Source organism: Haliaeetus albicilla, chromosome 1, assembly GCF_947461875.1.
Source record: "Haliaeetus albicilla chromosome 1, bHalAlb1.1, whole genome shotgun sequence".
Lineage (NCBI taxonomy): Eukaryota > Metazoa > Chordata > Aves > Accipitriformes > Accipitridae > Haliaeetus > Haliaeetus albicilla.
This window is the reverse complement of record NC_091483.1, coordinates 83,611,589-83,629,781: the sequence shown is the minus strand read 5'-3', so window position 1 is coordinate 83,629,781 and position 18,193 is coordinate 83,611,589. Positions and strand designations below refer to the sequence as shown.

At 44.6% G+C, this 18,193-nt stretch overlaps 1 protein-coding gene across 4 annotated transcripts in view; it reads right to left on the bottom strand.

The window, feature by feature from the left end:
• Positions 1 to 18,193, bottom strand: part of SFXN5 (sideroflexin 5) — a 106,396-nt gene that overhangs the window by 27,298 nt on the left and 60,905 nt on the right. For 3 of the 4 annotated variants that reach the window (XM_069797176.1, XM_069797198.1, XM_069797188.1), the window contains exons 10-12: positions 15,120 to 15,210; positions 10,107 to 10,222; positions 7,930 to 8,015 (exon numbers count right to left, since the gene is read on the bottom strand). In XM_069797176.1, coding sequence (XP_069653277.1) covers positions 7,930 to 8,015; positions 10,107 to 10,222; positions 15,120 to 15,210 — 293 coding nt within the window. The remainder of the gene's footprint in view (positions 1 to 7,929; positions 8,016 to 10,106; positions 10,223 to 15,119; positions 15,211 to 18,193) is intronic. The other variant, XM_069797182.1, reaches the window with a different exon arrangement.

The window sequence follows — 18,193 nt, the reverse complement described above, 5'->3', positions numbered from 1 at the left end:
TCCCAGTATGCATCTGTCCTGTGTCCATCCTGATCTCAAGCATGCCAATGCCTCAGGGTGTCCTGCCATCAAACATGGGCAAAGATTTGCTAGTTAATGCCTTTCCACTGGGGTGATAACACAGGAGCTCTCTTTTGGTCAAGGAAGATTACACTAACTGATAAACATCACTGCGGTTACCATCACCGGGCTTTTAAAAACCATTTCTAACCCAGTGCGCACCATTCACAAGGTGCCCACCAAAACCAAGCCAAGCAACCCTTCCTACATCAGGGCATGCTGCTAGCCTGCTTTGGCACACCCACAAGTGATTTTGCAGGCACATCTTCCCATGCAACCCGTGCCTGCAGCCAATGCAAGATAACAGATTACCTCAACCCCCGTCTACTCCACGTTTACTGCAGGCTACAAACACGCACCTGATGAATTATAACGGAGCAGCTGATGTGTGGGAACTTGTTACCCTGCTGTACGTTGTCTGTGTGTCTGAACATTCAGACTCTTCGCCCTTTGCTAATGATGCTTGCTGAAAGCTGTCTTCATCTTGAGAAGCTTTGGGGGAAGTAGGGAAGGAAAACAAGATCCAGAGCCTTAACTCCTCCAATATCTCAGCTCCTCACTAATAAGCTATCGAGACAGAGTTGATCCTATCAGTTTGTGCTGTGAAAGCCAAGCTTCTGTTCTCCAATATTTAGCTACCTTGTTTTGCATAGAGCATGATCTAGCCTAAGACTCCTGCAGAAGTCCACAAGGATTTTGTCTGAGTCAGGAAAGCAGGTTACCTTGCTCCACGCTTTTTAACAAATGCAACTTTCAAGAATTGCCGTCAATAAGCTGTGATAACTAGTCCCTGTGATGCAGAGGGGCAACTCCTGGAACTGATTTATTCTCCTGCTTAAGCTGTTGTGATCCATGAGAGCCCTTGCTGAGAAAATCATATGACCAGCATCCTTCAAGCCTCCCTCGAGTACAGTTTAGAACCAAGACATCACTGCTTATACCACCCCTGACATCTTAATTTGGAAGCTGCACCCTCTTTAATTACTACCCTGTTGGGGACCTTATAATCACCCAAGTAAAAACTCATCCAATTTAAAATGATCCCCAGTACAGCCCCCAGGTGTGATTTCCAGGAGTGCTTCAACTCAGGCCAGTTCAAATTACAATGGCTAACCTCCTAATTAAGAAGACTTATGCCTTGATTTAAAAAGGAGAGGGGACTAATTAACACATGTAGTGTAATGTCTTAATTGGGATTCAGATTCTAAAATTTGTGTGGTTCAGAATAAATGACTCATAATTAGTTGAGAGGTCCACTTTTCTTGTGTACCTAGCATCTTTGCTTTCGACACCAATCTCAGTAGAATATTAAATATTGCATGCTGCATTTTGTTAGCTGTCAAATGCAATCAAAACCCCTCTTTTCACCCATTAGCCCCCCATCGGAAGTGAATGATTAGATGTTTCCAGAGGGTTTAACTGCAGTGTATTATAGCAGATTAAAAATAAATAATATTAATATCCATTTGTTGAAGAGTGAATTAGTTTACAACACTGTCCTGTGTGCTCCACCAAGGGGTTCAATCAGGGATGTGGCGGTCTGGACTTTTAGGTCCCCTTGACAGCCCAACTTTGCCATTGGCATCTTCTGAAGCAGACTGCTGTAATCACAAGAGCAAATATCATCTTACCCTACCAGTAATTCTGCAGAAGTACTTGAAGCTATTCTCATATGAGAACAGTAGATTTACAGACTGTCATCATGCACACAGGACAGGACTGGCTAGGCTCTGGTGAACTAAACCTTGGCGCTCAGATTACACAATATGGGATTGAAAAGTTTGCACCAAGAGAAGGTCTCACATTGGAAATCTGCAGGAAGACAGTAATATGTATGTTTTATTGTTCCCAATTTTAGAAGCCAAATTTTTATCACCAGTGGCCTGGCTCACTAGTGTAAGTGATCCACGTTTATACATCAACCTTTGGATGGCAAAGAACGCGCATTTTTGCAATACTTCCCTCCTCCTCTCTCTTTTTTCTTCTTTTTTTTTTTTAAAGATTTGTTTCTTTACTCCCCTTCAGAGCCCCCTAATGCCTATTCTTTCTGCAATTTGCCTTCACAAAATTTGCCTAGCAAGTATTAAAAAGGCAGTAACACACTGGGGAGCTTCTGGCTTACTGATCCTAGGTAGCGCTTACTGTTAACGGATATACCTAAACCAGCTAGACCTTACGGATATCATTTCAATATGCATGAGTGTGCATGTACGTAGGTATATACACAGACACACGCATACTTGTACAGACAGTACATCTGCTCCGCAGAGACAGTGTGTTGTAGATCTTGTAAATACACCTTCATTCAACTTTCATCACATTGTTCATTAGTGGTTTAAATTTTGCATAATTTGGCAGCTGCCTCTGGCATTTTTCAAGAGGTACTGTAATTTATTCCATATGGAAGTCAGTTGCTGTACTAAAAAGGAGTTATCAGGTTCAGTGAACCAGAGCTGTATTTGTCTAGAAGGAGGTGTCAGATGCTAAACTAAATATGACAGGAGTTAACCAAAGTCTCCCAGCTGACAGATTCTGTGGGGTTTCTGTAGTGTTTGGTATAAACAGGTTCAAAGCTAATACATACATCGCAAGACGCCGAGGATGCCGGTGGGGTAAGAAAAGCGCTGGAGGCTGAAGCCTTGGGTATCCCGAGGCATCCCAGGCTCCTCAGAGCCCAGGATTCAAAACACCCCTCTGATGTGCAAACAAACTTTGGGGTGGTTGTCCGACCCCAGATCCCAGTTCTGCTGAGAACCTCCCAGAGCTGGCACCATACCACGTCTCTGCTTCAGAGAGCCTGTCAGGTCTTTCTGCTATCTGCAGAGGGTGTTTCTGAGCTTTTCTCACTCATTTTGGGTCATTTGGGGAATGCTGAGCTCTTCTAGCAATGAGTAGCTCTGTCTGCTGTCCTCTCCAGCCAGGCCACCGCTGTCCTTGCCAAGAACCATCTCCTGCTTTTGGCTGTAGCCCCAGTGCCCCCTCCAGAGGACACAGCAGAAGCAAACAGAGTGAGGTTGGGGGATTTTTGTGCTTGATTGACATAATTAAAGGAGCAGTTTCAATGTTTACTCTGGAAACAGCCACAGCAGTTTAAGGTGTCACTGCTGGCAGCTGTTTAGTTTAAACAAACTTCAGCGGGGGTTTAGCTGGACGGAGAGACTTTGCACATCAGAGGAGGAAGAGCACCTGTAGGAAACATTCTGCACACACTGTCAGAAGGAGAATATCTCTAGCAAAAGGTCATGAACACGAGGTCCAGGAGGGCCTCCTACCTCACACACATTTCTGCAGTGAAAAACATGGTTTAAGCTGAAGAAAACTCCTTTCCAGCACCACAGAATCATGGGCTGAGTGCTGGCTATCCATCAAGGGAATCCATTTTTCAGGTTAGACCGACTTAGCTAAGCCAGAGTAGCTCTGTAATGTTGATGCAGACTGGGAGCATCCTAATTTTATGAGCTTTACAGGAAAACAGCCCTGACAACTGCTGCGTGAGGATGCTGACATGTGCGGCAGCTCTGCCACAAGTTCAGGATGATGGGGAGATGAAGAAAGAGTAGAAACGCTCCTCTTACATGGATACAACTATTCTGGTCCCTGCTTCTCTCTCAGCTCTTGCCCATTGCCAACAGTTCCAGCTTTCTCTCTCCTCCATAAACACTGCACAGTCAGCTGTCGGGCCTCCTCTTGTCTAGCCTGACACACATGAGCTCCTGGAGCCCATCCTCAGACCTTCTGCTGCGCTTCAGACCCTTGGAGGTTGCTTGTACTATGAGGCAAAGAAGAGGCTTTAGGATAAAGAGATAAGAAGAGCTTACATTCTTCAATCTCCACTGTCAGCTATTAGCTGAAAGTGTCCGCAGCAGACATTGCTGGTGGACTGAGCTTGTCCGCTACTTGTCCAGGCCACATGAACTGGATTTGGGCTCTCCCACCACAGAGCTCAGCCTACAGGGGAGCCTGAGGTTGCACTTACACACAGACCTGGATGGTCTATGCATAGACTAGCTGTGTGATGGGCTTCAAGTCTTCAAGGAGTTGGAAGCTGGACAAAAACTACTGGAGAAGTCTTGGATGATAGCTGGGAGAAACCTGCACCATTTCCCAAATTTTGTCATAACTACCAGACAAAAGGATTCACAGAAGCATCTGAATAAAGGGAAATGTCTGAGGGACTAGAAGTCCAACTTAATGCAGTGGATGTAGTTGTCCCCACACATCCGTGACATGGAGATACCAATGAAGTTTCCACTGTCTGCTCTAAAGTCAGCTATATCCCATAGATGAGTCGTCTTCGTCTCATAGACAATGTGAAACCAATATTTTTCCGTATTAAAGTTGCCAACACGGATATTATTTATAAAACTTAAATGAGAATACATCTGCACAAAATAACTGACACCGTGTTCCCCGCATGGCATATGTAGTCTCAAAATAAACATTGATTCTATATGTTAGCTGCTTCAACAGAGCGTCCAAGCAGCAGGAAATGCATGAAACATGGGGAAAGAATGGCGCGCTGCGGAGCTCAGCAGTGGGAGGTAACATTGAATTACTTGGAGAGCAGAGAAGGCGGCCCTGGGAGTTAAAATACACAGCAGGCAAAGAGACGAGAGAAGCCAAGAGAGCTGAAAAAAATGGCACAAGAGACGAGAGAGGCAGCTGGGGGAGTTAAAACATGCAGATGGAGAGATGGCTGAGAGAGAGGAAAGACCTGGATCCAAGTGGAAAGACGACGACCAGGAACTGGCCAGTTAAAATAAACTTTTGGAATACCGAGACGAAAACGAGGGAGTGAGTTTTCCATGAACCTGAAAACCGCTGCTGGGAGCATGTAGCTTGCTCCCGGGGTGGTGCAACTCCCACCCAACTGCAGCAGTCACCCACTTCCACCCGGACTTAAACGCAAGGCAGGAGAATCGCTCTCCTCCTTCGCCACAACCCCAAATGCAAATGACTTAGTAAAGGATCCAGATTGTGACTTCTGATTCCAGATCTCCAGCCTCCAAATAATAAGCCGTCACTCTCATCTTTCTCATTTATAGACACTGTAAGGATTTCTATAAATAATTTGATAATGCATGCCTTGATATGACTCCCATTAAAAACGCCCTAGTCTAGCTAAAATTCTACTAAATTAAAAAAATTAAACTTTTCAGGGAATGCTCCAAGTTTTTTTCCAAAATGAGGTTTCACCTCTGACTGCGTCCTTCAGTAACCACTTTAAAAGATCTCTGAGTTGACACCTGGACTGCAAATCCCTCAGCTATGGAAAGGGATGGTCTCCATGTCAGGTGGATGCTTCCATGTCCTAGAGTGATACCACCACCTCTAGCTGCGTGGCCAAACTGCACCCCACTCCCTATCCCTGCTGTTTCTCACTCACAGGCTTCCAGGAATCCAAAGATATTTGATGGAAAAGTGAAACAGTAGGCACAAAGCTCTAAGGAGAATTTAGGCAGGCAAAAGCAGTGCCCAGATATTTTTATATCTACAGAGTTTCATTTGGGGGTGGTGGGAAGGAAAGTATTCTCTCACAAACCTGAATTAAGTCTTTCTATTAGTTAAAATGACTTTTTGAAGACAATCTCCTGTATGTCCACATTTGCTTGACAGATAAAATTAGTTTCAGTAAGTCTTGCATGGAGCACAGGTGCATTTAGTAGAACTCTTATCAATACAAGAAGTTATGATGCCCCCAAGTATGAAGCAAATTTTACTATTAGTTTTATTTAAGCTTGTGGATGCTTAGCAAGACCTATGATGGTCCTCAGTGTTTCCTACTGGAGACAATCATTGACAGAACAGTTTTCTACAAACCTTGAATTTTTGCACATAAAGATTTTTGTCTGTTCCTGTTGATAACCAGAATAGCAAAGATCCTCTGAATTACAGCAACAAAATAGTTTGTCCTCTGGGGTGATCTTTCTTGGATGAGCTAATCACCGAGATAGCGTTAGACTGGAACCAGTGCCCGTGTTAAGCCAGTGGTAACACACGCAGCAACTTTGCTGCAAAGCCTCAGTGTGACAGAAAGGCGAAAAGAAAGAGCTCTGTAGTAAGAACATCACAAATCGGTGGCATTTCTGAAGTGTCTGGCATGTGGACAGATGAAAACAGAAGTCCTCTCAACTGACAACAGCAAAGCAGCTTTGATGAGATTATAAAGGCTAGAATCATGCGTCTGAATATGAAGCAGGGAAGCTGCCAAGATGCTGGGGTACAAAGATAAGTGACAGTCCCTGTTCTTCTTACACATGATTTTGAGCAAGCCCTGAGTAAGGTACTCCAGCGTAAGACACGGTCGCTCCTGAGCACCTCCCCAGCAGACCCTGTGGGTAGATCATGGACTGGGGGACCATGTGGGTGACACGGGGTCTTGGAGCAGGAAAGAGGCTGCAGAGCTTTTGTTAAGGAGGAGCATGAAGTGACAATAAAATCCTGTGCACAAAATTAAGGGGACTGGAATCTACCCCTTGTCCTTGTGCGTCCCCAGCAGCCATCTCCAAACAATGGCTTGCAGCAAGTGTTACCAAGACTGTGCCCTGCCACAGGGAACCACCACAGTCCCTTTGAAAAAGAAAGGAAAACAGTATATTTTGGCTGAAGAGGGCTAAAAGAACTTACTTTAGAGTTCCCAAAACAGACTTTGTTCCCGTTTCTCCCCACACTCAGGCCATGGGAGGAACCAATCTTGGTGAGAGCCTCTAGGTGCTAGAGGGCTACCAGCCTATACCTATATTTTTAAATTTAGATGTTAAAAATCAGTCTCCAAATTTACAGAAGCAGCCCTGACCCTTCTGTTAAGGAGAGAAAATTGCCCAGGGGTGTTTCTACAAGAGTAAACAAGGCTAGCCAAAGCTATGGGTCAATCCCTAATCGTACTAATTACTATTTACTTTGTCAGTGGAGTGCTTTAGAGCAGCCATTATCAACAGATTTGTTTAAAGAGTGCTTCCAGCTTGGCTGTCTCAACAAAGGTAGCAAGCCCTTTAGCACCCCCGTCTTTCAATGCACGAATCAGTCGCCAGAGGTTGGCAAGGTGATCCCCACCCCATGGATCATTCACACCGAATGAGCTGCTGATGGGCGTCCTACGAGCCATAGGCACCCAACAGCTCCAAAGAGGCTCACAGCATCTAGGGGCAGAAGAAAAAGCGGAGGTGTTGGAAAGCAAGGTGGGAGAATGGCCAATGGACAGGGCAGTTTGGGGTTTTTTGCTATTAAGAACTCTGCGAGGAGATAATTGGACATGAAATAATAACCCTGCCCTTTCCTGCCAACTCTGCTAGCACTGAGGCTCCACAGAGACATCTGCCAGGAGAGATTCTGGCTTAAACAGTAATGGAAAGCAAATCTCTGCAGGGTATGTGAACCACATATTCTTCTGGGGAAGTCCAAGCCACAGGATGTTATTGAAAGAAAGTACAAGTGAGTTCAAACAGGGCATAAAGCAAGTCCAACAGTGGCCAAGGTGGTCAACAAGTCCCTATACTCACTATCGCTGGCTGAACACGAGCCAAGATCTTTAGTCTGACCCCAGGTGGCACCTCTAATGTTTGCTAAGTGGAGGACTGAAAACTTATGGACACTTTTCCACTGAATTCAGAGAGTTTTGGCTCACACTGACCCTACGGTATAGGGTTATTCAAACTGCTGGGGTCTCAGAAAGAGAATTTAAAAATAACCATATCAATATAACACTTTAACAGCCTACAACAATGGTCAAAAATGATGGAACATGAAAATTTTAATAAGAAAAAAAGTCTTTGATGGACCAATGCTAAGAAATACCAATGAATAACACCTACTGAGGATCTTTTCTCCCTTCCCCTTGAAAAGACCCACTTTGTATTACTCAACACTTACTTTTCCAGTATGGACATAATAATTGGAGGTAGAACCAGTATAGGCATTGGCAGGACCACTCTAGTCAGGGCCGTTTCTAGCAGTGCCTGAAAAGGAAAAACAAACAAACCCAAGACACGTAAAACAAATCTCAGGATGTACCTGCACTGAGCAATCAACACGTGGGCACAGAAATGGCTTGGCTGGCCTTTCTTCTGTTGCATATGTGAATGAATGTATCAACACACGCTTTCAACTTTGCTATCAGCTATTTGTATCCAACCTATTTTCACTCTGTTGCTCCAAACGATGGGCTGGAGCCCATGCTTGGTCACCATGGAATAAACAGAGACACCTAATAGCTTCCCTGATTTCACTTTATGTGACCAAAAGCACTCCAACATCTCATCATATTCTTAAGCAAACATGTTAGTGCTGCCTGGAGGAAGAAAGAGAGGCAAAACAGCTGCCTGGAAGATGTTGTAAGGTGAAATATCCGAGTATGGGCTGAGCAGCAGCTTCAGCACTTCCTCCGTCAACTGAGTTTCAACTTCAATTATGTGCTGGGGGAATGCAGCACCTCATTGCCTGCTCCAAGACTTGTTTCTGCTCTTTAATCACTGGTGGTTTACTGCAAAGCATCGTAACACACTGGGCTCTCCTCTCCCAGGAAGACGCCCAACTGTGAAGCTACGGTTGTCCCTCCGCTGGTGCTTTCTCTCTGGCAAGATTCACCAGGAAGCAGCAAACAGAACAGCTTGGCAGCATGATACATATAAATTACCCTGAGATGAGACCTAGAGAAGATCATGGGTGCTCTAGCAAGGTGTTTTAAGTACCACTGTGTCTTCATTTACCTCTTCCAACCACCTTTGCCAGCACCTACCTGGGATGCTCCAAGCACTGCGACCATACGCGGGGCTTCAGCAGACCTAGGCAGAGGATACTGTAGATTTTGGATGGAAATGCTGAAACTTATACATATGCCCAGGCTTGGGAGCACTCAATCCTTCCAAATTGGGACAAGGTCTCAGAGAGGCGCAGATGTGTTACACTAAGGATCTGCCAAATTTTCCATGACAAAACCCAGTACTAAGCTATTCAGGAAGAAGCACTGGGATTAGATGGCAGCTGAGCAGTTCTCAGAAGTCCTAAATTTGATGTTTAAACTCCACCTAAATCACACTTACAGTACCTTCACTTTTAATATTTATTTTCTATGTTGTCTGTCTTCCCCTCGACCATTAGGATGGAGAGGGGAAGCTGGGTCCTGAAGCCAGTTAATGTAAGTGAGGAAAACTGGCTCAAATAAGTATCTCCGAGCCCTTCAACAGATTGTTTTAATCTCCGTGTTAAACAGCAATATGGAGAGATATTAGAGATCTCCCATTTCTTGCCGAGGACTGTAAATCTGTACATTAATTGCTGTCTATGAAGTGCCTTAAGAGCCTTGGACAGAAGGAGCGAGAGAAATGCCAAGCATTATATTATTAACTCCTCTGCCTGGGCGTGTGCTTTGGTACATGCTTTACATTTCAGATTAAAGCCCACTTGGAAACAACATGCCTCAGACAATCAGATGATGCTCGGAAGACAAAACTATGTAAGAAGGGAAGAAAAGGGAATAATTGCAGGCAGATGGCAGAGAGTAGGTTACAGGGGAAAACAAATCAGGTGTTAGGATGAGGATAAAAACATCTGGCTACCCTCACAAAGCTTTGATTGGCAATTGTTAATGCAGCTTTGACATGGCAAGGGTTAAAAAGCTACTCAGCTTGAAAATTAAGTCTTCCTAATTTAGAAAAAGGTGTAAGTTATCTTTGCTTCGTATTCAACATGAACTGCTTACAAGTTTCCACAAAGAAATCCTAAGGCTGTGAAAGCATCAGGGTAGTACAGGATCTTTCTGATGTCAGTCTGTGCCCTTCCAAACCATCAAGGTCAGTCACCAAATTTGCCTGCATGACAAGAGCCTGTGTCTGCCAGCAGAATCAGTTTTGTGGCTACGCAACTGCACGTGTGGGTACAGCACAGGCATTAAGTTTTGCCGCTTCGCTCTTCCTGCATGATGGGTAAAGCTCATCTATTTCTAGCTCTTTCAAGTCATCAATTTCTACGGCTGTGGGATTTGTTGAGCCTGAAGGCCAGTTGTGTACAAGCTCACCCAAGTACTTGCCAGGAACATCACAGGTACATACGTGTTTTGCAGCAATTCTGGAAGACCCGACAATGTTTCCGTTATTGTCCAAAACATCAATTCCTTCTTCCAGCTCTGTGTGCCTCATCAGGACAACATTGCAGATATTGGCACTAGCTGAGGATGAGAAAAGCACGATGATTAGCAACGCAGCCCTGGTCAATACCAAATGGCAGGCTTCTGTTCACCATGACAGCCCTTCAGCTTTGCTTGCATCAATCTGCCAAGAAGTTTCTGCAAGTCAAGGAGCCACTCTTATACCAAGACAAAGATGTGATTCTTAAGAGGAGATAATAACCAAGATAATTTTCTTTTACTTGCAAAGGGATCTGCTGCCACAATCAGAAAGGTATTGATGCAAAGAAATACCAGCATTTCCAGATATTGGTGTTCACACATGCTCCCACCCTCCATAGTGATCCTTCACCCAACATTTCGACCTACTAAGTCAAAACAGGTCCTTGCACTCGGCTGCCAGTTGGTCTCGGACAATCAGGCACTGCTGATTGACAGCTGCCTCTTCTGACCACTCCAGAGCTGGTCTTAACTCCCTTTACTAAGCCAGCAGACAAACTCTTCTTAAATAACAGATTTTAGCAGATATGATGGAAAGACACTACAAGGGATTTCACTGAGCTATGAAGGACAGCTCAGATCTGAGCTCTTAAGATGACAGAATTTTTATTCTTTTAAATCAATTAAGACAAGGTTGGGTTGCTTCCATTGACATGTATCCCATTAGTGAGGGTCCTGTTGACTATTTGCCCGTTTCACATGTTTTAGGGGGTAAATGGCTCTGTGGGCTTATTTTCTAGAGTTAGAGACCTGTTTCTTCACTTTAACAGTATTTTTCTGAACTATGACACAAACCAGCAGCGCTTTGGATGGCTCTGGTTCCCAAACAACATTTCCCAGATCTCAGCCCTGCATCCATGGCAGAGGTGGGAGCAGGTCTGGGACCCTTTCTGACAACTCCCCCCTTGCCCAGCCTGTGGTTTTTGTAGCCTTCTTGAGGTGTCCCCAAATTCTGCTCCTCAAGTAACATGTTAAGAGCTGGGATTGAGAAACATCCTTCCCAGGTGCAGCTCCTGTCTGGGGCCCAGGCACTTATTAAATTTTTCCAAGGAAAAGCTGCTAATTCCTACAAAAGTTTTGGTTTTGATAAACTGGCATTTTCCAGCAACCCCCCCACACATTTTGTTGCAAACTTTCCAACCAGAACTAACACAAACCCACTGTTGCTGCAAGTACCACTGCTTCCAAAAATGTGTTTCTGTACTGCCTGATGGGTTAATATTTGCTAATTAATCTCAATTCATGTCATATAACAAATGTCTAATTTTTTGAGGGTGGTGGGTGGGTGAGCCCTATACGAATGCAGCTTTCTGCAATCAAGGATGATTTGTGGTGACAAATGCTCCTTACACTCGAGAATAAGAGGAACATACACACACGCACACTCTGTCTCTCTCTTTAATATTCGAACTACTGGACCACTCTTCCCATCTATCAAAATATCTGTGTTACCAACCCTTCAGCTCCTTAATCGAAGATAAAAAAGAAAACAGGCATTTCATTTAAAGCAAGTTTAGCACCCCTTTTTTTTCTAACACTCACATGCCCTGTCCTTCTAGCTATCAGTCAAGACTGAACACATAAAAACACGCCAGCAGAGATGCTCTAGCCAGGCCAGGATGCACCAGCACAAGGCTCTTGCGAGACTCATGATGGGGTGTCCAGACCTGAAGCTCCCACCACAGCTAGATGCTTCTCCAAGTCTCTGGATCCTATTAGGGCTTCATTGATTGAGCAGGTCCCAAATTCAAAACCTGATTCTAGCCTGTTTGTCTGACACAAACAACTGTCTTAGCTGCTTCCCTTCTGCTTTCTGAGAAAGCAGAAAATGCTGCTAATTATGGGTAAACTTGGATTTTATGGATGTCTCAAATACAGAGGGGAATGAGAAATAAATAAATATATGTGTAGACAACTTGATTTTCAGAATTTGGAAAGAAATTGTGATAATATAGCCTGGAAACTAATTCTGTGAAAACACTTGGTGACACATTGGAAACTGGGTTCAGATACAAAAGCAATCCATTACCCTACTTCTGTATGTGTGTAAATATATCCTTTCTAAACCAGGGTGCTCTCTACACACTAAATACATCCTTGTGCACCACCTAAACACATTTAACAATTTTAACCCGACCAACAAAAAACCAAGAAGCCCAAGGAGAAGAAATCTTCCCTCTTCCTCACCTCCTTTCTCTCCAATGGGTATCTTTCTACCAGCTTTAGCTTCCTTCGGATCAGGTTTGAGATGCAACCTTTGGGATTTTCTGTGGATTTTTTAGCCACATGCATCTCCAGTATAAAGCATGCCATCACCAGCGACACCCCTTACCTTCGTGACAGCTATCCACATGCAGTGCTTGGGAAGAAGTGGGTAAACTGGGTTCCTTGCAATAACCCTGGGCGTTGATATCCTTCACCACCTACATCTCCAAGAAAGGGTCAAGCCCCTTCATACTCAAATTTGGGAATCACGGCTCTCAGGAACACAGCACCAACACACTCCTTCCCTTCTCTGTACTGAAAACCTTCATAGAGTACAACTTCACCACCCAGATCATGCTCCAGAGTGGCCAACAGCAAGCACGAACCCCTTTTACACCAAGCCAGCCACTGGCTATGCAGAGCCTTGGCCATTTCCATGAGCTGTTCCACCTGGGGCTGGGGAGGATTTGTCGGACAACTTGTGATTTTCAGCTACTACAAATTACCTTTGGCAGAGGGTGAGGGCGCAGCCTGACCTCCCGGCACCCTGCTCCAGGGCCACCACTGGCCGCGACATGGGGATCGGAGCAATCGGAGCCTGCACTAGTTACCTGGGTGCTTTCCTAACTGCCCACAGTCTGTGTTATCACAAGTGAGGTCTGCAGGCCCCCTGCAGACACATCCCCATGCCCTGCACTCGTCTCAGGGTCTCATGGTGAAAGTGGAATTTCAAGGAGGAACCACTTCTGTTAAATATGTCCTACAAGCAGCATTTCTGCAGATATGGTTTAGTTTATCGGGCAAAGACAACTGTTACATGACCCAGAGAAGACAGACACAACATGTAGAGCATCTCTGAGGGCAGTAAGACCCAGAGACTGGCTTTCCCAGTGCGTACCCCAGCTTCTCAAAGCTTTGCAAGAGTCTTTATGAACATCTCTGCTAGGAGTCTGGTTGCCTTCCACCCAAGCAATAGCTGCACTTCCCCAAGTCTCCATCTCTCAAGACCCCTTGGGATGAGAGACCATAAAGCTTTGATGCATACCTCCAGTTTTCCAGCTGCTATCAACCAGCACATCTCAGCCGAGGTTGCTGGGAGAGGGAAGCAAGGAAAGGCCAAGAGAAAACTGCTTAATGGTAGTGGAGCAAGAGCTTTACACCAGTGTCTGGCTTTTCACATACAAAAAGTGAAATTCTGCCCTTTTGCTGGGGGCTGGTGGTTCAGAAGCAATGGAAAGACACATCTTAATTAAACAGTTTGTCCAGGTCTGCAAACCAGTAACTTGCAGCTTTCAGAACCACAAAACGGCAATTAGTAGGAGGATTCCTGATGTCCTGGCACATAACGAAGCATGACAGTACACAAATAAAATAAGCAACTAGAGAATTAATTACGGGCTAAACAAATTAATTATGGGTCCTCAATCAATGCCGACACAAGTGTCACCTCTTTCTCCTTACACCTTGGTATGAAAACAGAGCAAGCTGGCAGCAAAGACTTCCCACGTGCATCTCTGACTCAAACCCAGCCTTGGAGCTGCCTCCTGGGTCTTGTACTCACCTCTAGAGCCCTCCTGGTTATAAAAATCAAAAGAAAGCTGAAACCCTCTAAAAATATATTCCAGGAAAGTTCAAAGAAAACAATGATAATGTCCACAGATGCCCCCTGTACAAGCAAAGGGCTCAGAAACAAGACCAAGTGCAACCTAAAGACCACAATCTCCATCACCCCCTGCTCTGCAGACAGGGCAAGTGGCTGTTTTTCTGGCAGAAAAGGGCAAAAAAACCCCAGCAACTTGGGAACTGAAGGCTGGAGGGTCTGAGCAACCAGCTCTCTGTAAAAAAAGGAGCAGAAAGAGCAAAGAAACTGAGAGCAACAGCTAGGTAAAGAGTCTTGGCATCCTCAAGCGAAGCTCTTGAGGACATGGCCCTTGCACAGCAAAGGAAAAAGCTTAAAGGAATGTTTTGCACTAACACGGTTGAAAAGAGACCTGCCACAGCGAGCAAAACCCCTTTGTTTACTGATTTCCTCCATGCTTGAACAATTTCTTTAAAAATAAATAAGGTTATATAAAAAATTACCCTAACGCCACTGGTGATTTCTTCACAGCTAAAATAACTCATCGTTTGCTGAACGTTGTAACCACAGGCTTCAGCAAGGGCTGAGTCCAGTGTGTCCCTTCTCTTAAACACTGAGCAGTTAGCTGATAAAATGCAGAAGGGTTTATTCTGTGCTCCAACAAGCCAGCAGCAGCCTTAATTCTTCACATAAGTCGGTCTTTTTTTAATCAGTGGCTCTTAGAAATCTGTATATTCAGAGTAGGAGCATTTCATTGCATTTTTATTGTAAAAAAACCCTAATGCTACCGCTTATTTGAAGAATCAATTTGACATGATTCAAATCAGATCTTACAAATTAAATGCTCTCAAATTTGGACAGTCAAGGACCAGTCAACACCAATCCTTTTTTAAACTGCTTGAGAGTGGAAAGTGCAGCTTGACAAAGCCTTGTGAGTTGTGTCCACCAGCAGCTTTGCATCATTTTCCCACCAAAATGCTGCTTTGCACCATCCTGTTGCTGTTTGCACCAACTCAGGGACCCACCACCGAGGGGACATGGCAGCGACAGCATAAAGCAGGAAGGCAGGAGTTAGGTGTCCATCCCAGTGGCTTTTAGCCACAGGTAGGTTTACAGCCCACCCTGTGAATATAGAGAAAAGGTGTTATTTCTTACCGACAGCAGGGAATGGCACAAACCTCTGGATCAAGAGACGAGTGGCGGGGGTAAACTTGTTTGCTCTCTGAACCAGAACATTAAGGCCCACCTTTGAATAGAAAAAAAAAAAACAAAACAGAGAAGCATAAAGATTTAGCTACAAGGAGCAGGGCAGATGCCACAGGCTGCAGACAGCAGTAGAGCTCTTCAGGGGCACGGATGGGGGTCTCTCCTAATGCAGAAGTGTTTGAGAACTAAACCCCACACACACTGCAGAGTTTAGCTGTGGTGGGTTCAGCCCTTTATTCAACAAAGGGTTGAACCAAACCATTGGGTTGAACCCAACCATCGGGTTTAAAGGAAGGGTTGAACCCAACCGTTGGGTTTAAAGGAAGGGTTGAACCTAACCATTGGGTTTAAACCCTTTCTAGCTAAAAGACAAGGTAGAAACCACTGCAATGCCATTCAGTCCTTCTGGAAATGCCCCTAGCTGCATTTTTACCCAGTTCACTGGCATTTTCCCCACCCAGCACAAAATCATTTGCGCCGGGAGTCCTCACCCAGCTAGGAAAAAGCCAAATATCAGTGGTGGTGGTTGGCCCAACACAATTCATTGCTCCTCCCAGGGTCTGTGCAAACTACACCACCCCACTCCAATGCAAACATTTGGGCTATAAAGGAGCTATTAATAGAAACAAGAGATAGCAGGCAGTTTATTATAACCATGGATCATTTTTTTGTTGCCTCCTCCAACACTTGAATAATGCAGAGCTCTCCACAGTTTTGCAGGAATCTAAGCCATTGCATATGTTAATATAAACAGCACGGAGGAGAGTCGCTGCCTCGTCAGCCTCAGCGTGGTTGGATAGTAGCGATAGTCAGAGAATTTCCACCAAAATTTGTTTCAAGCAGAACTGGGGTTATTAATTAAACAAACCTATTCACAGGGAATGACTTCTGTCTTCAAATTACTCTCCCTCACAATATTTTCTCTTTTTCAACCAAAAACCCCCAAACGTGCAAACAAAACCCAACAGCCCCAAACCGGGAATTTTAGGCTGAAAATGGAAGTCTTTAGCAATGCCTGGCCAAAAAGTTTTCAGCCAAAAATGCAGCAAAATTAAAAAAAAAAAAAATTCAGCCAAAGCCAAAAACCTGCCAGCAAATAGTGATTTGGGGGCTTTAAAAAAAAAAAAAAGAAAAGAAAAGAAAAGTAAAGCATGGGAGAACATATTTTGCAAGCTGCTACATTATACATGCATCCGCAGTGCATCTCGTCTTTTTGGAGGCTGAGAGGAAGATGTTGAGAAGTGCAACTGCTGGGTAAGCCCTGCATAAGCAGAGTGCTGGTTTTCAAAACCCATGCAGCATGTCCAGAGCCCCATGAGGTTTTCACCAGGACCCCACGTAGGAACCCTTCCTGCTGTCCTCGGCCACTGCAACTGTAGTGCTGAGCCCAAGAGAGCCATGGCGGTTCTTCTTAGTCTGGGCAAGAATGAGGGTTTTGTCTTAATCTTCTTCCCCCTCAAAATGACTGAATGATATTATTTTTACATTTTACAAGTGCTGGGATGCCTATTTGCAAAATCTGAATGCTTCCAGAAACTGTAAAGCAATCTAAAATGGGTGGCTTTAAGAGTAAAGGTAAGACAGTCTTGAGCCTGGCTTTGCTAGTACTGTCCCATGGATTCGGGTATTTATAGCCTGGATACAGTTCATCTGTGTAGATGACAAATTTTGTTGGGTTTGCAGCCTCTGCTTGTAGATTTGATGGAAGGATTAGACCGTGAAGTGGAAGAGCAGCAGCTTTTGAAACAGAAAAGATGAGTCTGGGAGAAACACCGCTGTGAGGCTAGTGGTAATAAAAGCATTTTACTTTCAGATTCAATTTGGTGCTGCAGATGAACTCGCTCCTCCACTTACAGCAACCACCCTGCTGTGAATATGAAATTAAATGTTGCTATAGATTTAAATCCAATCTCCCAAATTCCCAACACAAGGACTAGATTTAGGAAACTAATGAGGGTTTGTTTTTTACAGTTTTGAAATTGCTTTAGCCAATCTGTGAACTCTTTCCCGCAGGTCACTAAGTGGGATGAGGGTAAACAGGTCAAGGAGAGCATCCAACAACGAGCAGATACTCCTCAGCCTCAGACCACTGTAAGCAAAAGGGCCATCAACAAGGAGAGCTTAATGAGTTTAATTCCTAGGGGCTGGCCGAAGAACACTGACTATCGAGGCAAATTCATCACTAAGAAAACAATCGCAGGAGTATTATTATTATTATCATCACCCTGCCTACAGCCTGAGTCACAGATCTGGGATCTACAACACTGGCACTGTACAAACATGTAACAGAGAGTCAGGTGGGATTCATCACACCAAACGTGGTAGAATCATAGGATCGTTTAGATTGGAAAAGACCTTTAAGATCATCGAGTCCAACTGTTAACCTAATGTGGCCAAGTCCACCACCAAACCATGTCCCGAAGTGCCACATCTTCACATCTTTTAAATACTTCCAGGGATGGTGACAACCACTTCCCTGGGCAGCCTGTTCCAGTGCTTGATAACCCTTTTAGTAAAGAAATTTTTCCTAATATCTAATCTAAACCTCCCCTGGCACAACTTGACAGCACTTCCTCTTGTCCTATGGGCTCCCTTTGCAGCCCAGTGCAGAGAAATTAGCCCTTTTAAGGGTTTTTATTCTCTTCCCAAGACAGACATTTGCAGGTGCTCACGCAAAATGTTCCCAACAGTGCCCATTCATCCCTGCTGACTATCAAAGGAGTCCAGGGATGCAGCTCAGATGAAGATATCTATGCTGGTGATGTCTCAACTCAGGCAAGACAAGTGCTCTTGCAGTTGGGAGCTCTGGGAATGGATTTGCTGTACTGGTTTCAGTGCAGCACTGGTTTGGGGTATTCCTGCACCGTCACCCAGATTAGGGGACAAATCCAGCTTTTCAAATTGCCTATTTTTTTGAGGTTTCTGTCGCCAGAGCACTTCCTTGATCTGGGTGACAGTCTCCCGACAAGGTGGGCATGGGGGATACGTTACACCACGACTGCTAATGTCTCGCAACACAAAAC